The sequence below is a fragment of the Chelon labrosus genome, assembly GCF_963514085.1.
Source record: "Chelon labrosus genome assembly, chromosome: 11".
Lineage (NCBI taxonomy): Eukaryota > Metazoa > Chordata > Actinopteri > Mugiliformes > Mugilidae > Chelon > Chelon labrosus.
Window position 1 is genome coordinate 23,044,979 of NC_140344.1, and position 27,990 is coordinate 23,072,968.

Genomic DNA, 27,990 nt, shown 5'->3' on the forward strand with positions numbered 1-27,990 from the left:
CGAAAGGCTTCATTTGTCATCTAGGCTACTTAGTGATGCTGTTGCCGGGGCTGATGACAGCAATGAAGGGGAGGACAGAATAGTTTTAAGGTTGCGTTTTCAGTCTCCGGCTGCAGCTGGCTCCCAGGAGAGGGGGGGGCGGATATTCAGCATCTCTCAGCCTCCGCCCGCCTCCGTGGCTCCGTCCAGAGCGGTGGAGAGACAGGGGGTGTTGATCGCAGACCGACGGGGTGGGGGACATACGCATAGACGCGCAGCGAGACAGGGGCGATGGCCGCCGGTGGAGGATGCGGGGAATCGGTGGATCAGTACCGGGCCGAGGTGGAGCGGCTCACGCAGGAGCTGGCCGAGGCGAACCGGGAGAAGATCCGGGCTGCGGAGTGCGGTCTGGTCGTCCTGGAGGAGAACCAGGCGCTGAAGCAGAAGTATGCAGAGCTGGAGACCGAGCAAGAGATCCTCAGGAAGGAGTTGGAGCAGTTGCAGGAGGTAAGGGGACCGGAGTGTGCTGCTGACGCCGTGGTAAGGGATACGCACTGCAGTCAGGTGTGTGGGTTCAGCTGCGCCTACCTCGTGTGTGCCTAATATGAGTGATGAGCGACTGTTAATGTGTGCTCAGCATGTGTTTGTCAACCTGTGTGCGTCCAGAGAAGGTGGGGATTTAAATCCAGCAGCAGGGATTGTCTCCAGGCCCACCAGCAAAAAAGAAAAAGAAAAAAGGAGGTCTTGCTTGTTACCTCTTGTAATCACATATCTTGATAAATAACCTAAGATGCTCTTTGCGCTTTGAATTTAGCCAGCAGCACCACTGGATATTACAATTGCAAGCTCAGGACTGTGCATGCATACAATAACAGCTCCCACCCCAGTGCATATCATCAAGATCCCTGAGAAGGAAAGTCACTACTTTAAGGGAACTCTGTGCCAGGCTAAAGTATTTTTCTTCTCCTTCAAGAATCCCTCAGAAATAGGATCTTCTGAGTTGTTCTCTGCAGTTTGTGTGGTGGCTCAGGTGCCATTTGATCTTAGATAAGGATTTTGTTCAAAGAAAAGTATGCCTGTGTCAGATGCCATGAATTCAGGCAGTTATTCTGGCTGCTGGGACTGGACAGCCTGAATAATGAATGCCAGCTGTGCTTATATATATATATTTATATATTTGCATACAGCAACAAGAGGTGGATGCTGACAGGGCTTCGTAGCTCAAGGTCGCTTATGGAGATGCTCGAGCTGAAGGGCCAAGGAAAAGAAAGGAGGAGCTGAAGGCCGGTTTGATTTTTGGACGTGTTTGTGAGGGACTTGTGCATCCTCACCGTTATATAAACATACCATGAAAAATACCAAGGTTGCCAGTTATTCTTATTTAAATGCTCAGCTTCGTCAGACACCTCCTCGATAACATGGTCCAAGTCATTCCCTCCATCTTCAAGTCTTGTTGCTGCCCCGAACCTAAAGCAATCCTTCATTTAAGACTTGTATTGACCGTGATTCACTTGTGGCTTACTTGGGGTGGACCACAGGACCATTAAAATCTATATTTATCCCTTACTATGATCCTAGATAAGTACTCATGGCTGGGATGTATCGTTGAACTCCATTAGCGGGCCTTCTTTGCAACTTTGGCTCACCCACCATATGTAACCAAATAAAAAAATCATGATAAGATCACATGGCCGGCCTATGCAGTATGTCGAGTAGCACAGACAACCTTGCATTATGCATGCGTGGATAGATATATATATTTACACTTTATTCTTCATGCTCTCTTACGCCAGCGCTTAGCTCAACATTTAGGCTTTGACACGCATGCAGAATCAGAATGATCTTTGCGCAGATAACGGCAGCAAGACGAGCTGAAGGGACGGCCCGATGCAGCCGGCAGCGCAGCACTGTTCAGCTGATATCTCACACTTATGGATTATTGGGTGACGTGGTGGATGATGGTGGGGAATGTGATCAGACAAAGAAGAGAAAGAAGCAGAAACATAGAGATGGTGGCTGTGTAGGAAAAGAGGGCAGATAGTGGGAAGTGGTTTTACAGTTCCCCTGCTCAATGAGACATAACAATGGCAACAAAAAGAGAAGATTAACACAGGAAATCCCTATTTTAATTGTTTTAACAGACAGAATATTATGATCCTAGCATCTTGTGTTCACCACTCATCATTTGGTCATATAAGCACCTTCAAAAACCATTGTAGTAAAACTCTACGGCTGTCAGCATCAGTGATTTTTCCTGTGATCTGTCATCAGTTCACACATTTTATGTTTTCACCAGTTGCTGCTCTGTCTGTGTGTCTGTCTGTGTGTCTGTCTGGGACATTTTCCATCCTTGATATTACCTGCACAAAAAAAAAAATCTGCCTGTCGCACATTTCTATGAATATGAGACCGAGCGAGAGTGCAGACCTGCCACTACAATCACATCACGTCTGCTCTCCCTGAACTCGGGAGACAGGCATTATATAAAAAAAAAAAATGTAAAAAAAAAAAAAAAAAAAAAAAGGGCAGGGGAACTGCAGATGGAAATTGGAATTGCTTCTGGGACTGAGTGGAATCTCATAAGTGTTATTCTGACTATTCTTGTGAAAGACAGTGGAAATTCATTACGAGAGTGCACCGTGCATTTTCATGTTTTCATTTGAGAAAAGATTGGATCCAGTATTTCCTCCGGTCAGTATTATTTTTTCATAATCTTGTGTTTTATAGTGCATTGACTTATTGAACTCACATTCTCAAGCTGACACAAGACTACTGTGTGCAGACACAAACAGTTCATTCTTGTCCCTCCTGGCTCCTGTAATAAAAGAGGGAAGAAAAAGAGAGATGGGGAGTCGGGGGCCTGGGAGAGGGTTTGGACACACACACATATATATATATATAGTTATAGGAAATAGAAATATATGAGGGAAACCTTTGGACCTGGCATTCATGTGGGTGTTACTTAGACATGTAACACCCATCTAGACCAGACCGGGCACCCCCACCCCATAGCAATGACACTCCTTGATGGCAGCAGCCATCCCCAGCAGGATGCAGCCTGACACAGGCACACACACAAAAACAAGGTGTTGACCTGGCCTCCAAATCACTAGATCCCAAACTGATCAAGTATCTGTGGGATGATCCATAGAGACCCCTCCCCTCAACCCATAGGTGAGTCAAAACTGTTTTGGAGGCACAAGGGAGACCTACACAATATTAGGATGGTGGTCATAATATTATGCCTGATCGGTGTATTCCTCCAGTAGGTGTACCACAGTGCACAGTATTTCCCCCCCTCAGTAAATTGTCTAAATTTATTACTGAATATTGGAAACAAAGATATCAAAACAATTGTGCTGCAGATTCTCAAAGCAGACAACTAAATATAAACTGACACTGGAAGCACAAGGGAGACCTACGCACTGTTAGCATAATCATAATGTTATGCCTGATCGGTGTAATTCATCCATGCTGAGTATTTGCCATTGTGTGTGTACGTGCAAACTAGCCGGGATAGCTTGTCCCTACTGTGTTTGCATATGTTCTCTGGTCACACATATCTCTTCTAGTCTTTTGTAAACCGTCCAGGTCCCAGCTGGCGGAAAGCAACTGACTGGAGAGCTGCTGGTGCTACAAGCTTCCACGCACAGCCCAAACAGATGACTAAATCTATAAGAGACACCAGTGCCGCGGCTGCTGTAATCCGGGACCGATTTGGCTTTGCATTTGAAAACTTTTTGGATTTGTGTGTCGGGCCTTGATTTGTTCCTGATTAAAAATGAAATGATACGAAAAAACCCTGATGATATGAGAGACTGACATCCCCCACGATCTGTAGACCGGATTTTCCTGTTAATCCTAGTATGTTTGTGTAACATGTACAACTCTTCCAGTGAAAGTCATTAGATCACAGTTTCCTATTTGGGTTTTCCTCAGGAACAGCTGCATGCATCTCTCCAGTGTCTGCAGGGCCCAAGCAGAAATAGGACATTAAGAGCGGGTTTTGATGCTGAAAGCAGAAAGTGTGTCCTCTCCTGGCTTAAATACATGTCCCTTCTCCCGGCCCTTTCGCTCCCTCCCCGTCCTCCTCTCCGCCTCACGTCCCGATCACTCTCTCATCTCCAGTGTGTATGTACTGTCTGTCTCTGGATAGCTGCCTAAGCAGTGACGGAGACACGGCTGCCCCGTGGATGTGGCTTGTTAGTGCTGTCTCCGGGCAGATCAACCTCAGATAGGACAGAGTGGGAGGTAGAAGGAGGAGGAAGCCATCCCTGCAGAGCATGATTAGCTGTGTGGTCTGAGCCACGTGTTCAAATGGTTTCTGGATATTTTTATCTCTCTTGTCAACAAAGATTCAGTTTGCCTCTAAGAAATAAATTTTATTCTTGGCCTGTTTTTAAATCATTTGACTTTTTTCTGGACTTATTTCCTACAACTTTCCACTTTGAACATCTTTATAACTCATGGGTCTAAAGAGGCGTGTTGGAAAATAAGTTACTCGTTACTCAGCGACTGCCGTAACCCCGTTTTCTGGCTCTTTGAGATTAGAATACTTCAGCAGAATTGACATTTGTGACGAGCTGGGAACAGACAGTTCGCCGGTCACTTCTGTTCCCGGCGCTTCGGGCTAAGAAAAATGCCAACTGAGATCCGCATCAAGTTCTTCACGTGGAAACTTTATATACCAAAAAAAAAAAAGAAAAAAGATGATTCATCATGAGTTTCCTTCTTATTCAAAGTACATAGCGCTTACAGGCTGTGCACTGCACCATTTTTATCTGCAAGGCTTGCATCGATAGAAGGGTTCACAACTGGGCTGTGTTTGTTTTTCCTGCAGCTGTGTCTACCTACCTTCTCCACATTTTCAACCTTTTTTTTTATTATTAGCTTATCTTTCTCAGCCACTAGTGACTTCCAAGAGTGACTTGTATGAATAAATAAATGTGTTATTTTGTGAAATGTTGGTAGACTGGCTTTTTTCACATTTGGAAAGAGACGGGCAAACTCCGTGTTTGGACACGGGCCTTCTGAGGGTGTCTTGTGGTGTCTGGCAACAGACTGCTGTTAGTGGGGGCCTTTGGGTCCTATGGGTTGACGGGGGGCCTCTGTGGATCAGGCTTGTTCCAGTGCATCCCACAGATACTGTTTTTTTTAGTTGTTCCTAAACCGTTTTTGTGTGTGTGTGCCTGTGTCAGGGTGCATCCCACACAAATGGCAGGTCCAAAAGTTTCCCAGCAGAACATTGAATTGTCACAAGATGGTCGATGTTCTTTACTTCTCCTGTCGGTGGCTGATGGGTGTGTGAGGCGAGGTGCAGACAAAGTCCGCTGTCGGGGGAACGGACCCAACAAATGGCTTTCATTCAGGAGGCTGTTGTGTATTCTAAGAGCTTTTTGTCCCATGTGAGACCGTTGCGTTTTTTTCTCTTATTTCCTTTTGTGACCATTACTTTCTTTTTCAATTGCTGAGTGGTTAGATTTAGCCAACCAAACTACCTAGTTAGGTTTGGACAAAGATCATGGTTTAGTTTAAAGGAAACCTATCTTCTTGGCTGCCATGGTGACCAGTCTCGGCCACAGAAAGCTCCATAGCTGCATAAACAACCATTATTGCACCTTAAAATTACTATTGCTGTTTTCCTGGTGAGTTTGAGCTGTGATTTCTCATCAAACGCAACCATAGTGTTTTGAAAATGTGTTGTGTCCAGTGGGGTACTGCAATGTACCCAGATTTCTGAGTCCAGCTGGGCCTTGGTAGCATCTGTACATGATTTCTTATCATCAGTTATCAACGTCAGCATATCTTATTCTAAGTGGAGGGTCTGTTATAGCTGTACAGTTATTCTCAAGGGTAGAAACAGCAGAAACACTTAGATTGTACTGTAGATGATTGATTAGCTGTCAGTCCTTCCCTCGTGGGATCTGGTCCAATGTCGCCGCCTGCATAAGTCAACGTAACATCATGCCGCTGCTCTGTCATCGGGGACGTATGAAGGTGTGAAACTGTTGCTTAACATAACCTCCTTCAGAATGAATTGTGGGCCATGGTGAAGGACCTGCTCAAAGTCGCACTGATCATCAGACCTTTCTGTGTCTCATGCAGCAAGAAAAACAGCATTTATTTGAACTAAAGGGTCACATTTCATTCTTAGGCAAAGTGCTGCAGACATAACATTGATCCCAGTTTTCCACATCTGACTTTCTTTTTATAAACCATGAACCTACAGGAAAAAAAGGAACATTGAATAAAAGGTTTAGCAAAAATCATCGACAAAGAATGAGGCCACTGCAGAAGAGAGCCGCCGTGGTTGTAAATCTGTCTGTTGTGTCTGGGAAGAAAGCGTGCACATTACAGGCTCCTTCTTCTCTTTGTCCTTCTTTTACATTAGCCGGGGGTTCACAGGAGAGCAGTAAACACGGACGGAAGGGCCGAATCAATACCTCATAAGATGCTGCCGTTCTCCTCCTTTCAGCTCCAAACCGTCAGCCTCACCGCGCCCCCTCCTCATCTCCCATTATCAGCCCCCGTCCTCCCCTCCGTCAATCCCCTACGGTGCCCCCCTGAAGCGAAGTGGGAATTATGCATCGATTTCTGCTCTGTGTGGTGAAAATGTATCGCGGATGAGCTAAGCCTCTTTCCATTGTGCGCAGCGTTGTGTGTGCTCTGGTAATCGGTGCATGTTGATGAAACACTGGCCGGCTCCATTTGTTGTGTTCATATTGTGTCAAACCAAATTGATGTTCAGAGCTCTGTGAAGCTTTTAAAAGAAATGTAAGCACGTTTTGGCACCACGGCGAGAAAGCCAAATCACTAGCACTCGCGTAGCCTGCTCAAAAATGACTTGTTATTGTGGTGTTTTCAGAAAGGAAGGTGTGCTGGTCAAAATAAAAAGGATGAACTGCTTGGATGTTGACCTGTGACCCCAGCAACAGGTTTAGGGATGCGGTCCAGCATATAAATAAGGACCTGTCTGCCCTCTGTTGTGCTCGGCCTCTGCTGTTTTATGTGAAAGGTGCTCGTGCGAGCCTGAAGTGAAGGTCATTTCCATTTGAGTCACGCACCGGGACCACTCTTTTCCTGCATGACTTCTGTTTTTCTCTCCTGTGTAACAAGAGACATGGGGAGGAGGAAGAGGAGGGGAGGTGGGGCGGGGGGGCTTTGGGTGCGGATGTTGTGATTGAGACCATAGAGGGAGGCGTGGCGGGATGGAGCGGTGCTGGTGGTGAGTGGCTCCAGCCACCATCGGCCGGGTCTCTTTGTTGTTTCAGGTTTTTATGGTTGCATTGACTGAACCGTGAAGAGGGGAGGAGTAGAGAATGTGAATATAGAGTCATATCGCATATGTCAGCAAAAAAAACAACAACATGGAAATAATAGGGTTTTGTTAAGTTGTTTCAATCTAACCGTTATTGTTTTCTCTTGTCCTGTTTTTCGAAATCTCACGAGCCTGATAAACTGGGACTTTCGGAGCTAGGAGCCCAGCCCTGCACCCTGCACAGAATATGTTTTTCAGAAAGCTCCTTTTTTGCTGCAGTGAAATGTAGTAGGAACAGGACTCCCCTGCCTGCAGGCTGCTCTATTGATTAGTCTCCTACTTTAGCTGTGTGTGCTGCAAACTCTGAAAGCGTAGCAGAAAAAAAATAATCATTTTCACAGGATAAACTTTTGTCTTCACAAACCAAAGAGCTTCCTTGCTTGAATTCAGGAGCTAGACTCGTACCATCTGCTGTATAAATGTACCGTTCGCATAAATCAGTTACTGTTTACAGAATTCAAAGCATCCCTGAATGCGGCTATTCTTCCTCAGTTTTTGTCTAGACGGAGCATTTTTGGGTTTTATTTCATGCTCACCATCTCTGCATGCCAGAGAGAGAGAGGGGCATCCTGTCGAGATGACCAGAGGCCATTACATCCAGCTAAGTGCGCTTTGGAGTGAGCATGATCCTGCCTCTCCTCTCTCTCTCTCATCGCTATTCACGCACACGCAAACACCGTGTGAGACACGGAATAGGGGTCAGAGATCCGTCTTTGTCACATCAACCCTGTTTGGGGATATATAGGCTTAGACGGGTATTAAATCATCCCCTAGTTAACCTGATTAATTAACCCCATCCTCCGTCACAGGGGGGATGGTTTCAGCTTGGGCCATGGAACTGAAAGAGCTAAGGGGAAGGACGTATACTGTACGGTGTAGTATTGTGTTCCTGCTTTTGAAATGTTTCAGAAATCAAAGTGGCAAACGTGCCACTCGTTTTTACTCACTTACTTTTAGCTTAGCTGTGGACTCTTAGTCAAAACAGGCAGTTATCACAGAAAATATGTGAAATCATTTACAGGAAATAGGACGATTAAAGTGCAAAAGGAAGAAAAACGTACAGACGCAGATGGAGCGGTGTGCACTAAAGACTTCCTGACTGATATCACTCTTATCAGCAACCTGTTTCAACAGAGGATTCCCACAGGTCCGCAGGCTCGGCCACGGAGGCTCCCCTGTGGCTGCACAAAAGCACTGAGTCACTCGGAGGCCCCATGTGTCAACACTAAGAGGGTCACTGTGTGCAGGCCAGCCTCTCCATTGTAGCCCCGTGTTTATCTGGCTGGACCGAGCCCTCTTTATCTGGAGAGACCCGCAGCAGAGAGAGGAGACTGTTTTATCAATTTATTTATCAGTTCTCTCTCTATCTCTCTCTCTTTTTCTGTCCTGTGCCTCTGGCTGCCTGTCTGGGTGTGTCTACTGGCTCTAATATGGAATATCAATAAGCCTGTGAGCTTTGAGACGCCTCTATCTTTTTTTTTTATCTCTCACCGCCATCCTCATTATTCCTGGCACATTTGTCTAAGGACTCTGTCTGTGTTCACTTTTTTGGTGTTGAGCAGTAGGAGGGAAGCAACACTTGAGGCAAAGGACACAGAGCTGGTTGAGATATTTCTTTCCTTTGACAAGTTCTCCAACTCTCAACCCCGAGAGATGCAGTGCTTTGAGGGTCAGGAGAAAGAAAGAAAAGGGGAAAGAATCTAGTTACATTTGTTTATATGCTAATTCTGTACATGTTTGCTTATATTTCTTTTTTTTTTTTTTAATCTTTCTTTTACTTGTGGTCCTTTTTACGTGCGACTAATCTGCTGTGACCAAGCAGTTTCCCTCGTGGATCAATAAAGTTTATCTAAGTCTAAGTCTAAGACTTGGTCAAACAGGGTTTTATCTATCATTGACGTTTTTGGCTTATTTCGTTGTTCTAATTCAGCGTCCTCACTCTCAGTGAATCACTGTGCTGCTTATCAGATTGTACCCTGAGGGAGCAGACTTGTCTGGGCCACAGCTTTAGCTCACTGCCTCGACATATTCACTATGTTTTCACGGTTCCACTCACCTGCACACACGTACAAAAATATCCACTCGGGGCAGCACGCTCAATCTTAACTACACATTAACTAGGAAGGCCGTGACACAGAGGACACGTTGACGTTAAATGTTAAATGACATGAAGTGTTGTTGTTGGATGTGCACCTCGATGCACATCACACTGTTATTTCTTGCAGAGCGTGAATTAGTGAAATGACTAGAGATGTACGGGCAAAGCATTTAAGAATTATCATTCATGTCATTTAATTTGCTCATTTTCTTTAGTTTGTGAAACTCTAATCATCATTTTCTCATTGTACGTCACTAAATTACACGCTAAACAATTAATGGATTAATCGATATGTGCACCGGTCTGGCATTACATTATGTCCAACTTTGCAAGGAATCTGTTGGCGGCAGGTGACTTTATACAGAAATTCATAGGCATAATGAAAGGATGAGGCCGTTTGGGATGTAGACATTTTGCCGATGTATTTGAAAATTAAAACTTTATATATGCCGATCGTCAGCCACAACATTAAAACCAGGAGAAGTCAATAACTGTTGTGACAAATCAGTGTTCTGCTGGGAAACTTTTGGACTTGGCATTCATGTGGATGTTACTTAGAGATGTAGCACCCACCTAGACTAGACCAGGCACCCCAACCCCATAGCAATGGCATGGCAGCAGCCATCCGGAGCAGGATACAGCCTGACACAGGCACACACACAAAAACACTTTAGGAACAACTAAAAAAAAACATGAATAACAGCACAAGGTGTTGACCTGGCCTCCAAATTCACTAGATCCCAAACTGATCAAGTATCCGTGGGATGATCCACAGAGGCCCCTCTCCTCAACTCACAGGACCCAAAGGCCCCCCACTAACAACATCCTGTTACCAGACACCACAGGACACCCTCAGAAGGCCCATGTCCATTCTCTGATGAGTCACGACTGTTTTGGATGCACAAGGGAGACCTACACAATATTAGGAAGGTGTTTAGTTGCTTCTTTCTTTCTTCTATTTTTCTCATTTGCATCTTTTCCATTTTCCATTCCGCCTCTTGTTCTCTCTTCAAATGAATGGCAGGAGCCAGCAGTGCATACCAGCGAGGAGCACGTCTGAGTGCGCGCCCGTAGCCATGTGTATTTTCGTACCATGTATTTGGGTGGTGGAGTGGCTTGAAGGTCCGGCCGTGTGTTTTCGTGGTTGACTAGCTCATGATCTCCTGGAGGGCACGTTACCAAGCGTAGGGAATGACACACTTACAGCTGGTGCGGCCTGCGCTTTAGTCTTAGGCTTGATCCGTGTGTGTGTTCAGCTTACATGTTCAGATAAGGAAGGCAGAGAAGAGAGGAGAAACTGTTCTGAGGAGAAATGATAGTAAATAAAGACTCGTTTGGGATCTGGCAAACAAATCTTACACACAGCTGCCTCTCCAGCCTTTCAATGTCCGTTCAGTCAGGCAGAGACTGAGTACACTTAAGTGATAGGCATTCTGGGAGATAATCCAAGCATCTTTCTTATCGGGAGCAGACGTGGGCCAGATTGAATCGTCCGAACAAGCCCCATCTTTTTAACCAAACAGGCCGTCCCCTGGCAGACCTCTCTGCTTCACCCGGCGTGTACTGGGCGCATTGTGTTGGCAAGCGAGCACCAGATGTGACACTATTCTTGTAAATTCCATGGATCTTCCTCTATAAAACCATTAGGGCATTTTTTTCCAGCTGCAAGTGTCAGCATAATAGCATATTGTTATCAGAGGAATAATAGGCTTCACTGCGCTAAATAGGATTTCAGCAAGGAGGAACAGAAAGCCGGGTAATTCGCCCTCCTTACTACCCATAAAACATTCATATCATGCTAGCTCAATGTTTATTTTGCCATTAAATCCTGAACAGACAGCTCGACCAAAGTAAACTGCGCAGTGGAGCATGCCTGGGCACTCTACATTACATGAATAAGCTTTATACGTCTGTGTTGATTTAGTACTCTCTGGTCGACTGTGGTGTGCATTGGCGTTCATCAAGAAAACCGTTTTCATATGGATTCTTAATTACTTTCTATCTTTAGTCGTTGTTTATTTTATTTTCTGTGTGACTGACCTCCAGTTCTTGCTGGCCTGTGATTACCCAGCTTCCCCTCACTTGTGGAAATGTGCTTGTGTGTTTTTATAGGTGACAGATCTCTTGACTTGGCGCTTTTCCCCGTGGCGGAGAAGCACATGGGGACACGCTTCTGTGCCCTTGTTGAAGGACAAAATATGGCCGGGCAGTGTTTCCCGTGAAGCCTCTTTGGTGCCTCATCATGAATATGGCTTTGGAGTGCATCTTTACGATATAGAGCCCACTAAACTGACAGAAAAGAAATGTAATTTTCATTTTTTATGATCGTGTATGAGATTCTTAGCTGTTGTGCTGGATGTGATGCAGTAGTTATGGTTTATTCAGTTTTGTTTTAACAAATTAATTATTCAACATGGCTTGTGACAGTAATAATTTTAAAAGAAGTAATGGAAATCCATGCTGACTGGGGCCTTTCTGTGTGGAGTTTGCATGTTCTCCCTGTGTCTGCGTGGGTTCTCTCCAGGTACTCCAGCTTCCTCCCACCGTCCAAAGACATGTTCGTTAGGTTAACTGGTGATTCTAAATTGGCCGTAGGTGTGAGTGTGAATTGTCTGTTGTCTGTCTCTCTGTGTTAGCCCTGAGATAGACTGGCGACCTGTCCAGGGTGTACCCCACCTCTCACTCGATGACAGCTCCCCCCATATAGCATCAAGAACAACTCTCAGGATGCTTTACAAAACATACAAATGTTGTAACAAATGTTTGTATGGATGTCTTTGTGAAGATTTGTTGACATAATGCATTACCCAAGCCCTAGTCGCTAACCCTAGCCATCTCAACTAAGTGTCCAACCCTAACCCTAGCCATAACCTAATTGGAATCTTTACGCTAAAACCAAGTCTTAACCCTCAGACAGCCTCATAAAGAAGTGAGAACTGGCCAAAATGTCCTCACTCTGATGGTGTAAAACCCAGGAAAGAGCACACATACACACACGACAGTTGACGGCTGCATGTCCTCTCAGCAGCAGGCCTGCATGTCTCTCTCCATGGTTCTGAAATCCCTGACATGGCTGGCTGGGGCCGACCATCTGGACGAGGACGAGTGTGTACGTTATTCATAACTCGCTTCTTGTGAGTTGACTAATACCCTGAAATCTGCTTGTTGGTAACTTATCAATTTTTGCTGCAGCAGCAGCTGGGATTAGAACAAGCCGGGTTTAGGTTGATAGTCTAGTCCCTGCTGCAATTCAAAGCTTTTTTTTTTTTTGCCTCAAACTGAGCAATAGAAGTGTTGCGTTTAAAATCATGTGCATTCATAAAATATAAAAGGGTTAGTTTAATTTTCAACTGCATCTCTGATCCATATCCATTATACCACAGCTTTAATCCTTATAGTTAATTTCTGACTGTACGGTCATCTAATTAAAATCCCTGTTACTTAAAACTGGAATACAAAAAGACATGAATGAACTATAAAATGAGTTTGATAGCTATCTTGACCATGTCCATCTTTCTACACTGTTAATTAATGAAACTTTTAATTAAACTGTACATTTAGCTCTAAGCTTTGGTCTCTGCCCTTGAAATGTTTAATCAAGTCTGTGCATACTTTGCTGGCTTTACCTTGCTGTCCAGCTATAAATAAACGTCTTGTTAATGTCTGTATTACTGGACGTGCCCTTAATGATGGAAGTTTTTGTGGAGATTAATTGCTGCTGCAGAAATAGTTCGCTCCTCTCCCTCCTGTGTGTGAAAATAAATTCCTATTCCTGCCGTACGTGTACACTCACAAATACGAGATCACACACCCAGAGGCCCTCCCCTGACTCCTCATTAGGGGCTGCAACACACGGGGAAGGAGTTCAGGGTTGCACACACACTCCTCCTCTCACACTGGTGCAGCGCTTGGTCTTGTCTCCCTCTTTGGCCCCAGGGATGAATATCTACAGAAGGGGAGTCTATTGTGTATACTTTAACCGTTGAGGTTCACAAGGCTGAGGAGCCTCAAGCCTGAATACATTATGTGTTTCTTTTTTTCTGCACCGATCCAAGCCAGGCTGCCGGTGAATGACTACATATTAATGTCATCCTGAGGAAACACTATTAAAGTTTAATCATCTCTGCTGTTCCTCACATGCTGCGCTGCCAATTAGGACACAGATACAGGGCCGGTGTAGATCCATCACTGTAATCACGCCGCGTGCTGCATTGTCAGCGTCGTCCATGTAATTAGCATGAAAAATACAGCCCGGTCACGGGGTTATTTTTAGCCCTCCAGAAGCTATGCGGCGCAACAGCAACAGGAGGCCCGGAGCTCACTGTGCTCCTTTATGTGTAATACGCTCAGCCGCGGTCATCAACGTCGTCTGCTGTGATTTCCTTTCAGAGGAGGAGTTGTGGACAGATGGAGCGAGAGGACTTGGAGGTGCGCGGGCCGTCCCGAGAAGGAGGGCTGTAAGGAAGCCATCTGCATCTCGTTGTGCTTCCAAAACATGCAGATTTATTGGGAATGAACCGTCTGTTTGTCTGTTACCGTGGTTCTGCTTTTCCATCAGTTGGTTTATTTATCAGCCAGTACTCTTGACACAACAATGTGTCAAGAGTACTAAAAACTGCAGAGTGTTGAAAGTTGGCACAGAGTGCTTGCTCGGCCTTTTTACTTACAGCATGCCTCTGTTCTTTTTCTTTTTCTTTTTTTTTTGCTGTTTCCCTTAAAGTAATAGTCTGAGCTTTGAGGAATATGCCTATATGCTTTCTTGCAGAACAATAGATGACCGGCTTAAAAAGATATGCTTCAGTGATTCACACGTTACATCTCCTTTTTCTTACTCGATGCTAAAACCAAAGTACGAAAGTTTGTTTATACAGGGGGTTATGTGTTATGGCTTTGAGTAGTTGCATTGTGAAGCCTTCACTCACTTTGACAACTGAGTAAATAGTCCAGAGCATGATTTTCACCTGTATATAAGGAGTTATTTAATGAAATTTAAAGACATCTGTGAATTTTGTTGTCTTTGGAAAGAGATCTCACCTATTTTTTTCCTGCTCAGCTTATGTAACTGGTTCCTATCTAGCTTCATACTTACCTTACAGAAACGATAATATCTGAAAATGCAGAAAAATAACTTTGAGACATGAAGTGTTGCGTATTTTGCCAGATCTAGTGAATGTGAAAGACACGGATCCAGATTTTCGATTTCCCTCCCGAAGGGCTCAGCTGCTGCTGTTGCTGCTGCTACTGCTGGCCCCCGTCCTGACCCCTCATCTGCAAGCCTAGTGTCCGAGCTCATTCAGTCACGCTGCGACTTGGAACTGCTGCTCGAAAAGCTGTTTTGTTCCAGGGGCCGTTCCTCTTAATCATTCACCACAATCACACTGCGCCTCCCTGGAGAACGGGAGAGGGCAACGGGGCAAGTGAACAAGAGAATGTGAAAGAAAGAAAGAAAGAAAGAAAGCGAGGAATGAAAGAGAAAGAGATGCAGGGAGGTGCAAAGAGGGAAACAAATGAGAACAAAAAAATTATAATACAGTATTTTTAATCATCACAAAAGCAAATCCTTGAGTACAAATTTTTTTGGTTGAGTTGCTAAATGTTCCGTGTATTCAGGTGTTTTATGGGCCGCGCCTATTCAAATGCTAACCGTTACATTTGTAATTCAAAGGCACAATCAAAGGGTCTGTTGAATTTGAATGAGCACGTCCCCTGAGGAAATCGTCGTTGATGAATACGACTCTATTTGGCTGATTTACAGCGTGCAGAATAAGTTATTGACAGAATGGAAAAGTGCATCTATCACTTTGACCCGTTAAAGTTCAATCCAATCAAAAGTGCAACCATTATAACAGGACAGGTGTTGATCAATACAGTTATTTGGATTGCAGATCGCCATGGTGATCTGCTCATTTCATTTACTAACGCAACTGCACCACACAGACAGTGGTAATTAACATCATAGTGGCAAAACATTCACTAAACAATATCTGTTTGTTTAAGTCTCATTTGAGATCTGTCCTAAAATTGATTTCTGATTAACGCTAACGTGTTAGCTCGGGAATAAAAAGAGAACAGGAAAATGAAAAATGACTTGTGTGCTGGAGGTTTAAAAAAAAAAAGAAGACAGCTGCACACTGAGCTCATGTCTTTAATGGATTCTTGCATCAACTAAATGATTCATCCTGAGCAAATCAAATGCCGTTAATATGTTGAGCTGGGTTTGGAGAGGCCTGTTTGTGAATTATTAATACACCTAGCCCAAAATATACGGCTCCTTCGTCATTTGGTGTAACCCTGTCCAGGAACTGCCTCCTGAAGAGCTGGAATATCCATACATGCTGTATTGTTTACAGTTTCATATGGCGGCTGTAAACCATAAAATAGTTTTCAGACGATGCAGTATTGATTCACTGCCTCTCCCAGAGGCCACGCCGGACACTATAACCGTATCTCCCGCTGATATATGTAGAAAATGAAGGATGGTTCATAGTATTTATTGAACCACTGAGCCGACTACTGCATGGATGTTATGGAGTGTGGAGTTACCAGTCATGAAATTCTGCCTGTGCTCAGGAAACCTTGTCAAGAAAACAGTGCCGGACTGCAACTGCATTCACTATGAAAGGCTGTGTCATTCCCTTCACCTTGAATGTTTTTAGTCTATGCATTTGTTTGACACACTAGGGTACGCTGTTATTGTCCCGCTTTGATTTCCTCAATCAGGCCTCGGCTCCTTTATCATGACAAGTCAGCGCTCGGTGCTGTGAAAACCTGTGTCAGGAGAATGAGAACACTGTGTCTATTGATCAAAGTGAAACATCAGCCATATGGAGGCACAGCAGGTATCCTTGACGGACAGTCCCTTGCAAGTGTGGTAAAAAAGAGCAGGGGGAGTACGCCTGGTGGTCGTAGTTGTGAATGATGTAGTGGGTGCAAAATCCCTCTCATGGCTCAAGAGGTTGGTGCTATATGAGAGGGTTTGGATCAGTGTCACTTTAATTCTGGCTTTGCCAAAGTGCTGTTTCTTTTTTTGACCATCCCTCCTTCCATTTTTTATTTTTATTTTTTTTACCTCTCCAGGCGTTTGGCCAGGCCTACACCAACCAGCGTAAGGTGGCAGAGGACGGTGAGACCAATGAGGAGACGTTGCTGCAGGAGTCGGCCTCCAAGGAGGCCTACTACGTGGCCCGTCTGCTGGAGCTGCAGACGGAGGTGACCCTCAGTCGCTCGGTGGCGTCCAACGCCCAGGCAGAGAACGAGAGGCTCAACGCGGTTGTGCAGGATCTACGAGAGGTGAGCTCGCCACCGCACAGACAGACGCAGACGGATAAAACAAGAAAAAACACGTGAAATCAGTCCAGTCAGACGGTAACACAATAAAAGTACACAAAAACTGCTGCCTGTACTTTACAGTATTTTTTTTTTATTGAATTAAATCATTTTAAATCATTTTAGTGCTCTGTGTCTGATTTCATTTTATAGTGTTTTTTATTATATTAGTCTGAGAATTTATTGTTAATTCAAGTGTAAATTAAAATGAGGCTTTAGTGGTTTGGTTAAAAATATATATGTATTTTTTTAATTAAATATGCAATTTAGTCCCTGGTTGAAGTAAGCGTTTTAAAGAATGTAACTCAGAATTGTGGAAAAAGTAAAACAAACTGTAGTTTCCCTTGTCTTTCCAAGTTGCATTTTTTTGTATTTATGGGAATATATTTAATTAAAAGTAAAAAACCAAACTCAACATCAACCAAACCGCTAAGCTGCTTCATTTTAGTTTGCGGAACAAGTAAAACAAACTGTAAGTTCTCTTGTCTTTTCACAATCTTTATTTATACTACATTAACTAACAGGAGATCTACTGCACGTACTGTATGTGTTAAAGGTCAAGATGTCGCTCTGACAGGCAGGGAGGTGTCAAACCTCCATGCAAATTAGCACATTTAGCGAGCATGCACGTCTGCGGCAGTGCCAGAGTTCGAGCAGGGGTCAGACACTGCGGCCACGACCCCATTGTGGGGCTAAAATCCGGTGCTAAGCTGGGGTATAAGTGAAATGCCCTGAGCTCGGCACATGTGTGGGGACGGAGTGAGCCGGGTCGCTCTCGTAACACCGCTACACTCACGGGACACACACTTTCATTCAGTAAATTGATCAGGGAGTGTTGTCAGGTTTATTTTTCTCTATGTGGTGCAGTCTGATGTCGAATGGTGTGAATATAAGCAGAGTTAATAGCATTCCACATGTTTGAGCACGTTGAATCCGGTCAGTATTTTTATTTAGAAGCCTAGTCGATACTGGTGAGGTAAACCCAAGCTCAAGTGCCACCTGTATGAACGGTGATTATGAGTCCTTGATAGCGTGTTTATGAAATGCCTTTTCTAATGAGGAGGACCAGCCCTTTCATCGTGAGCGGCAGGTGTTGCAACCACACCGGGGGTTCGTTTCGCATGTAATCAGAAGGTTGTTGCAGATTCAAAGGAGCCTTTCACAAACATCATTAACATGGGCAGATTGATTTTACGAAGTAGGCTTAAGCGCATAGTGCAGAACCTCACTGGCTGATAATTGGCCTCTAATCCTGTGCACTTCATCACACCCTGCTCAGTTTAATTTCTTCAGCAACATGTAGCATGGGGAGTTCAATGTAAATAGTCATCCAGAATGTCATTTTCTGTGTTATTTTCCCGGGTTAGTATATAAGTGTATTCTGTACTTCTCTCCACTTTGTAGTTTACTCCATTAGCTCCAAGTTTATAGGAGATGCTGTCAGCAACTGTATAAATCAGAGGATTCAGTGTATCATAATAGTCTTTAGTTTCAGTCCAGTTGCCTCTTCTGAAAGCAGCATTGTCATTCCTGCCAAAACACACACACACAGGAGCCTATTTATTGCGGGACTTTAATGTGTGTCTCGGGTCTGTAAGTTTCTTCTTCCCCTTGTGTGTTTAACCACCCACTCCTGACACTGTCTCTGGGTCAGCACTTCTGCCATATGTACAGAGAGCTGCAGGGGAGCTGCGGGGAGGACTGCAGCAAGAGAAGCCCACAAACCCATGCGCGCACGTACAGTAAATGCACAAGCATGTGAGCATTCTGAGTACTTGAAACTGAACTGTGCACATTTAGTCATATCTGTGTGCGAAAAACATTCCCACCCTGCTTTCTGTTTCTGACTTCTAGTGAATAGTTAATTTTGGTTAACAACTGTAAGACCGAACAAATGTTTAAACTACCTCTCTCACATCTCCACAATCAACACGTAAGCTGCCTCGCCTTACACTTGAGTCCCATTAGGTTGATGGGGGCGGGCTTTTTTTTTTTTTTAAAGCCAACTTAGCATCTTCCTATTGTGTTTGTGCAGATGGTTTTGCTGAAGTCTCAGCATATTCCCGGTGCTGCCGAGTAACTCCTACGGTACCGTACGTAGATTTATGACTTTTGTGCTCGGTGCTTTTCCCTCAGCGACAGTTTATCTGGTCTAGCATATGCTCAGGTTGCTATCCGTGTATGGCAGATTACCTGAACTAATGATAACTAATAACTGTGTCCGAGCGTGCTGACTCAGTGCATTTAAGATAATAAAATAAAATGTTCTCGTACTCCTCTTGCATAAGAGATGTGTTTTTCTACCCGTTAGCCTACGTGGATGAACATTGTGAGGCTATAGGTGTCATAACGACAGCATCTGGTTTCAAATGTGAATTTAAGATTTGAAAAAGGGTTGAATTCCACCCGTTCTTCCTCCCCTTCTCTCCTTACTGTGCCCGTCTCTCCCCCTGCTGGGGCTGTTACCGTCTCTCTTTTTTCTTTTCTCCCCACTCCAGAGCAACGAGATGCTGGAGCTGCAGCGTAGCCGGATGAGGGAGGAGATCAAGGAGTACAAGTTCAGAGAGACCCGGCTGCTTCAGGACTACACTGAGCTGGAGGAGGAGAACATCACTCTGCAGAAACTGGTGTCTACACTGAAGCAGAGCCAGGTTAGTGTGTGGACCGTCATCGTCAAGAATGCCTGCCCTAATAAGTTTCGATTTAAGTCATCATAGAGTCTAATGACTCACCCGCTTTGGTGTCTTTGCTTCCCGGTTGCACTGGATTAAACCATGCTCTCATTGAGTTACTCATTGCCTTTTATTTCTCACATAGGGTTACAGTATTCCCTGTCCGGTGCAACAAAGTTGTACAAAGGCTGCATTGGTCATAGATACAGTAAATCAAGCTCATATATCAGTATAATGTTACTACTAGGATCTTAGCCTAACAGAAATGCTGTGTGGAGCTTAACCTCAACATTAAAAAAATAGTTTTGTGCTTTAATTTTGGCCTGAGATTGGGCCCAGACCTTAAAAATAATAATTCAATGAATTGTTTTATGTTCTTTCCATTCTTGTCCTTTCTGCATCCCTCCAGGTGGAGTACGAGGGGCTGAAACATGAAATCAAGGTGCTGGAAGAGGAGACCGTCCTTCTCAACAGCCAGCTGGAGGACGCGCTGCGCTTAAAGGACATCTCAGAGGGTCAGTTAGAAGAAGCCCTGGACGCCCTCAAGAGTGAGCGCGAGCAGAAGAACAACCTGAGAAAGGAACTGGCCCACCACATCAGCCTGACCGACAGCGTCTACGGAGCAGGGGCCCACCTGGCGCTCACCGTCACCGGCGTCGAGGGCCTCAAGTTCCCCGAGGACGCCAACGGGACAAACGGCACCAACGGCAGCGCCGTCCCCGCGGCCAACGGCAACAATGAGGACAGCAACCGCTGCAACGGTCACGTCCACGTGGGCACAGGGATGGCTAAGATGAACGGGGACTACAGGCCGGGCCGGAAAGGAGAAGGCCTGCACCCTGTTCCGGACCTGTTCAGTGAGCTCAACCTGTCTGAGATGCAGAAGCTCAAACAGCAGCTGCTGCAGGTGGGTCAAGAGAAGATAAATGACTTATAACAGGGCCAGTAATTCAAATTAACGCATTAAAAGCATCACTACAATTGCAGCCTCGAGGAATCACGTTTCCTTTGCTCAGACTCCTGATGTCAGTGAATGTTCATTTTCAAAGACGTCAGTAAATATCACATTGTGTTTAAAGTTGCAAAAGATAGCTATATTGATCCGGGTTTACAGTATGCAGGGCAGTCCTATGCACTATTTTTCTACTGGTACAACCAAGAATGACTTGACAGATTTTTTTTAACAAGGCGTTTTTATATGTGCAGCATATTGATGTTTTCAAATGTTCTGAGGTGGTGCTACACACTTAAAAGTTTAGTAATGCTAAAAGCAATGTCCTGGAACTGGTTTTCTTTTCACTTATTTTCTTCTTTTCTAGGGGAATTACAGACAGAATGTCTAGTGGCAAGGGAATCACGGCTAGATCAGATTCATGCTAAAAATCAAATAAAGTCATTACGATGTTTCTTTTTTCCAAAGCTGAGCTCCAGTGGGGAATATAAAATTAGATTAGTGGCTGCTAAGGGAGCGGCATGCCTTTCTCTGTAAACACAATTACTCACCAATTGATTTCTTTTTGTTTGTTTCACTTGATTAGCCTGAGAAAGACGTAAACGCCAGCAGCTTCGAGTTGAATATTGTAAAATCCATTTTTGATTTCTCATTATAGACACTATTAAGGGATCGTTTGTGGTTTTTACTTTTAGAAATTGCTTCAGAACCAAATTGTCTTAACAGTGTTTGATTCCCATGTCATTCGTCTGCTTTCTTCTGGGATTATTCAGAGTTGGATTCATAGTAATGCTTTTTGCACTGGGGGAGCACAGATTGTTCACCGACTGATCAAGAAGAAAAACCAGAATCACATGTCATTATATAGGTTAGGCAGGTCAGTTAATATTGTAATGCAGCGCGTCCATGTTACATCCAGATCTTGGCCAGTCATGATAAACTATAAATTCTCATGGTTAGTTTTAGTGATCTGTTAACTTGCCAATCTGTCTGTCTGAAAAAAAAATTTTTTGTATTTCCATCCTCCAGGTGGAGCGTGAGAAGGCAGCCCTGCTCATGAACCTGCAGGAGTCGCAGACCCAGTTGCAGCACACACAGGGCGCCCTGACGGAGCAGAATGAGCGGGTTCATCGTCTAACGGAGCACGTCAACGCCATGAAACACCTCAATGGTGACAAAGAGCTTGATGACCTCCAAGAAAGTGAGAAATCTGACGGGGGCTCCTTGTCACCACCGGCCAACGGCTGCCACGATCCCGATATTCACGGTTTTGAGATTCTGGAGTGTCAGTACAAGGTGGCAGTGACGGAGGTGATCGACCTAAAAGCAGAGCTCAAGGCCCTGAAGGAGAAGTACAACCAAGCGGTAGAGGGACAGGGAGACAGTCACAATGACGACAGAGTCCATGCACTCAGTGAACAGGTTTGTCTGCCTTGGTTTTACCTTTTCAGTAGTATTTCCCAACCAGTTTTACTTCACATAACATTGCATTACTACTGATTTGTTCCAACCAGGTCACACGTCTGGAGCGAAGCTGTCGTGAAGGCCGAGAAAGGGTGGCAAGTCTGGAGGCAGAGCTCCAAGCAATCTCAAACACTGCCACGGAGAGCCAGGGCATGCTCAATACAGCGCAGGATGAGCTGGTAACCTTCAGCGAGGAACTGGCACAGCTCTACCACCACGTCTGTCTGTGCAATAACGAGACGCCGAACCGCGTCATGCTGGACTACTATCGCCAGAGCCGGATCACACGGAGCGGCAGCCTCAAAGGCTCAGACGACCCTCGGGCTTTGCTCTCGCCTCGTCTGGCACGGCGCCTCGCCGCAGTATCGGCAGCCTGCTCCTCCGAGTCCCCACGCAGTCCCCTAGACTCCCCATCCAAAGACGCCAACCACGGTGAGACGACAACCAACTCGGCCGAGTCTTCATCCTGCCATAGCAGCCCCACCCGCAACCACACTGGCTCCCCGGTCATCAGCATCTCCCCATGTCCATCTCCGGTGCCCTCGGATGCAGGTGGGGACCTGCGGAAGGAGCCGATGAATATCTATAACCTGAACGCCATCATCAGAGATCAGGTCAAACACCTCCAGAGGGCTGTTGACCGATCGCTGCAGCTGTCCAGGCAGAGGGCTGCAGCCAGGGAGCTGGCACCTATGCTTGACAAGGATAAGGAGGCCTGCATGGAGGAGATACTGAAGCTCAAGTCCCTGCTCAGTACCAAGAGAGAGCAGATAGCCACTCTCAGGCTGGTGCTCAAGGCCAATAAGCAGGTGATAAAGGATTTTTCTTTGCACTTAATACATTGTGAAAAAGTGTAAAATGTAATTACCAATACTGAATGTATGTATCTTATCTTTGCAGACAGCGGAAGTTGCGCTTGCTAACTTGAAGAGCAAGTACGAGAATGAAAAGTGTATGGTGACAGAGACCATGATGAAGCTGAGGAACGAGCTCAAGGCTCTGAAAGAAGACGCTGCCACCTTCTCCTCTCTCAGGGCCATGTTTGCCACAAGGTGGGAAGAGAATAACGGACCACAAGTTCTAATGTCAATATTAAGCTATGGCTGAACATACCGTATATCCTGCTAAATCTTTGTCTCTTATCCTTTTCCGTGTAGGTGTGATGAATACGTTACCCAGCTGGATGAGATGCAGAGGCAGCTGGCAGCAGCGGAGGATGAGAAGAAGACACTGAACTCTCTCCTGCGCATGGCTATCCAGCAGAAACTGGCTCTGACCCAACGCCTGGAGGATCTGGAGTTTGACCACGAGCAGACTCACCGCGGCCGTGGCGCTAAAGTGCCCAAGATAAAAAGCAGCCCGCCCAAAGTAAGTCGCAGAGGTGCCTTCACAGCTCCTCCCAGCCCTACCAGGCTCCAAAGCCACTCGATCATCACAGCCCACACCCTGAACACCCCCCTGACCCTCAGTAGTCCTCCGTCCGTAGAGCTGAACACCTTTCCGTCCATGTCTGTGCCGACCTCAGTCTCAGTCTCTGAAACAATCCAGACCTCGGCTTCAGCTCTGCATAACTTGGATTACTCCAAGTGGTCTCTGGGCACCCAGCCCTTCGTGAGAAACCCAGAGTGGCTTACCTTAAATTTCAGAGGACACATGTATTCAAGACAGGACGTAGGCAAATTGTCGCCGTCTCACAACCCCAGCACCTCGGTATCACCTATCTTCCGGAGAAGGCTGTGATTGGCCATTTGCACCGGTATAGCCTTTGCATAAGGTGGGATGCAGAGAGATGGAAAACTGGTTTTCTTTGGTTTAATCGTGCAGCAACACTAAGGAGGGAGCCTCTGACATTGTGTGCAGTCATTAAAACATCCTAAAACACATTTTTGCTATTGTTAAAGTTGTTGAATCGTTTAAAGTTCAACTACCATTATTTTTAATGAACAGAAATCAGGCACATTTGAAAAGCTAAAGCTATAAAATGTGGCATCATGTAATATTCTCCTGGAGTACAGAAGTGTCAGACGAGAAGAAATGGCTGCACCTTAAGGTTCAGTTTCTGTGGCTCACAGCACCTCCTTGTGGCAGATTTAGGGAATTACTTATTATTTTTTTCCATAAAATGTAATTAGTGCATGTCTTATTTTACACATCTAGTATTGTGTTTTTTAAATAAATAAAAACATTTGAATAGGCTTATCTGGCCTATACTGTATTACAACTTTAATCTGTTATTCTGAGCAGAATGGAAACCAGTCAGACCTGAGGCTGGGCCTCATACTACTCAGGATGCATCTGACTCCCCTATGGAGAGGAGGAAGAGGTATAGCACATTAAAATAAACACGTCCACTTTCACAATTGCGCAACAATGTTACAGTACAAACTTCTTTTGCAGTAGTCTTACCACTAGATGGCAATGTGTGATCACATTTGCTTGGCTTTAGTTTGTTTATTTTTTCATCAAATGCTGCTGGATCCTCTCTCTCTCTCTCGCGCGCGCGTTCCATTTTCTTTATCTAGATATTTATGTATATTGCAATTGAAACACATTAATAATCACTTAAATATTAGTGCTAAGTACAGAGGAACAGACACATGCAGCAGGTGTTGAGGTGAGCAGGACTGGATTGTTCGGTATGTGTCCCACTGTGTCGGTCAATGCAGTATTGTATTGGCAACTGTAAATGTGCTCATGTCTCTGTCTCTTTTTTGTTTTCCACCATCAGTGTTAATTGTCTGGCTGTGCCAGTTTGAGACTGGTTCTCATCATCACACTCATCACATGCAAGCATATGACAGGCATGCAGTAGTGGACGGAGGTGTGTATAGACCAGGTGCAGACTGGTGCCTCGGTATGAAAGTAACTGCAGTGTTCGGTATCTTTGTCTCTGACAAGGCCTTCCCCTGTCCTGTCCACCCTGTTTTCTCTGTCCTGTCTAACCCCGAGTGTCACCACTCTGTATATTTGTCTAATTTATCAGTTTCTTGTAGATTGTCAGCAGCCTGCTGCCTCAGTACCGTCACTCTCCCCACAACTAAGGCGCGGGAGAGCCTCCCTAGCCCGCAGGTAACCAGCTGTAGAAACCACCAAGCTGCAGGCTTACCAACATCTATCTGTCTGTCTGTCTGTCTATCTATCTATCTATCTATCTATCTATCTATCTATCTAGTTGCGGCCCATCACATCCTCTTTGTAGAATACATTTACTTTTTCACCTGTAGCATGCCTTAATCAACATAACTGGTCCTGCATGTACTCAGATTTTTTACATTAAGTATTGATGGATCACTGAAACACCTGCATTGCAGGAATAATTAACACTTTCTATTCAGCGAAGGACTGAAAGAATTGTTTTCCACTTTGCATGTGTAGTTTTGCATGGCAGTTTTGTATACATGCTTAAATATTTAATGTCTCCTATTATTGTTCACATGGAATCCAAAAATATGACATTATCATAAGAATCTACTTTAGTTTCAAAGGTCAAGCTTAACTTAGACATACGTGTTGTCTTCCCACAACCGGAAAAGCATAGATGTGACTAAGGAATCAAATGAGTCGCAGCAAGTCAGTTTTGCTGCATTTGATGGAAAGTGACAACTCAGAAACACTACAAGAAATCTGATTTCCTTCTCAGGTAGCGTAGGGAGGGTTTCTAGACCCCACCTTCCACATCCATGTAATAATTTATTTTGTTATTGTTGGCGTAATAAAACATGTTGCCCCTTATTCACTCTCCTTTTTCATCAGTGAAGTGTATTACATGAAAAGAAGCAAAACTAAACTGGGGGCAGCCTTGTTTTTATTGATCTAATCTGACTGACTGATCTGACCTTCTATTTACGTGCTATATGTTGTGGAGCATTAGCCAGTATCTAGATAGCAAGATAACTGCTGACAGATCTGATGAAATTAGATCCATCAGCGTGAGAGTTGTAAAAAAAATAAGTACAGTGTACAATCCAGCATTTCTTTGTAACTGGTGGAGGTAGAGCAGAGCACAGTATTAATTAAACGAAAACGGCAGTGTGCCTGGCAGAAGTGTGGACGGCTCTGCATGGCTCCACTCTCGGACCGTACCGCGCAGACTCTGGCTCCAAAGTAGCAAGAGGCCGCTGCCCGTATCCCCGGAAAAATAGCATCGGTTAGGCCAGTGCAAGGAAGTGGGGACACATTGTCCATATTTGTGCAGTCTATGATTCTGATCGGTAGAAATTATCAAAGCCTCGCCCTGTCTCTGAGGTGGTTGAACGGACAAGTTTGACATTTTGGGAAAGATGTCTGTGCACAAAGTATTAAGTTTAGATCAGATTAGCTTAGCTTAGTTTAGTGTGGAAAATGTGCCTGGTTGCATTCAATGGTAAAAATTTTTTGCTGTTTTTGCCTTTTCCAGTGTTTGTGCTAAGCTAAGCTAATAAGCTACTGATGGTGTCAAAACTACATAGACATGAATGGCATCAGTTGTCATCTAACTAAAGAGTCTTTCCCCAAAAATGTCAAACTCTTCCTTAAGAAAACCACATTAGACATTTTGCTCTTGTCACATGTTGCATTTTCCTTTATAACCTTGTTTTTTTAACCACAGTTTCACCTTTTCCCTGTCCCATTAATCACTTGTGTTTCACACGCTCTTATTTATTCTTATCTTCTTTGTCTTTGCTTTGTTTCAGTCCTAAATTTGTGGTAGACCTCCAGGAACACCAGGCAGTCCTGTCTAGCAGGAGTAGCCTTCTCTCCCCTTGCGACCCTCGTAACTGCCTGGCCCACCAACTCCACCCCCCCGCCACCTAACATCGCCGCTCCGCCCCACGGCCTCGGTCTGGTAGGAGTCCTGCAGAGACAGAGACAATCCGGACGGGGGGTTCCCTCGGTTTTAACTCCCCTCAACCCAGCAGTCCAACCTGGTGCTTACTGAACTCTGTGACCTCCTCAAGCGCCGCGAGGCCCGGCTCTGGCGGACCTCCTGGTTACCTGGGTCGTAGAAGAGGAGCAGGACGCTCTCTTCTCCTCTAAGTGTAACTTCCTGTCCTGAAAAAGAAAGGACTGAGAGGACTGAACTGAAGCGGAAGTCTTTCCCAATATTTCTACCAGTATTTATTTATAATTTATTTACACCGTTGATTATTTATTTCTGAGATATTTATTATTTGAATGTTTATTTTTGTGTGTCATTCTGCGAGATGGGAATCGAGATGTGTTTTCCTGCGGTGGTGAAGACAGAATTTAGCACAGCTACCACTGTACATGGCCTACTTTGTTATCTTCCACAAAAAAAAAAAATAATGCAGACAAAAACAGAACTTCTCTTGGTTCCTTTTAAATATATCTAACCATACTATACATCATTTAAAATATTACATTTTGACAGTATAACAAAAAAAATAATAGAAAATAATAAACCATATATGCCATTTTTACATTGGGTTGTTGGGGTACAGTGAGTTTGTCATTGCAAACAGACTAATGAAAGACATTTTATTTTATTAGGACATTGTTTTGTTTGAGGTGATGATGATGGGTGGATTTCAGCTACCTTTCTAACGTCATTAGTCTTTCTTGGGATGCCTGTGGGTTTTTTTTTTTACACAATGTTCTTTTTGCAAGTCAATTTTATACCTCCTCTTGATTTATTTATTTTTTACAGAAGATGGTTATGGTGTCCGTTACGTAGCTGAGGTCTCTTCGGGGACGAGAGTAGATGAGAGGCTGAGTGTTTGAGATCAGGACTAGGGCTCTTGTTGGCCTGTTTTTTTTTTTTTTGCTTGTTTTTTGCCTTTTGAATTGCACAGGTTTAAGTAACCATTGAGTGAACTGACCTCCCTCTTTTTAACATTAGTTAAGAACAGAGGATTCCCCCAAGACGTGCCTCCTCTTGAGTTGCTGTCAGCATTTTGTCCACACTGTATTCTGACCATGAAGTATTCTCTGTCTCTTTCACTATATTGGTAAAAAAAACCAACCATATCATTAGTTCCTGATCTCCACTAATCTGTCGTCGTAGGGTCTCCTTGTTTAGCTGCCTCCACATGCTTCCTCCAGACAGTATGCAGTACTGTACAAGCACAATTATGCACTATGCATTAGAGCAATACAGTAGCACTGGTTCATCGACTGATCTGGATGAGATTGACCTCGGTCTTTCACCCATTTCTGTCACCATGAGCTAACCAGCAGGCTG

The 27,990-nt window shown here is 44.6% G+C and overlaps 1 protein-coding gene across 1 annotated transcript; it reads left to right on the plus strand.

The window, feature by feature from the left end:
* Nucleotides 1-270: 270 nt before the first annotated feature.
* On the plus strand, nucleotides 271-27,254 carry bicd1a (bicaudal D homolog 1a; the record flags this gene model as incomplete). The annotated part of the gene is made up of 10 exons (XM_084555405.1): nucleotides 271-486; nucleotides 16,473-16,685; nucleotides 19,220-19,372; nucleotides 19,803-20,300; nucleotides 21,375-21,767; nucleotides 21,860-22,618; nucleotides 22,710-22,861; nucleotides 22,967-23,177; nucleotides 24,793-24,878; nucleotides 26,483-27,254. 10 exons carry the CDS (start codon nucleotides 271-273, stop codon nucleotides 26,601-26,603), a joined length of 2,802 nt encoding a protein of 933 aa, XP_084411531.1. The 3' UTR covers nucleotides 26,604-27,254.
* Nucleotides 27,255-27,990: the final 736 nt, after the last annotated feature.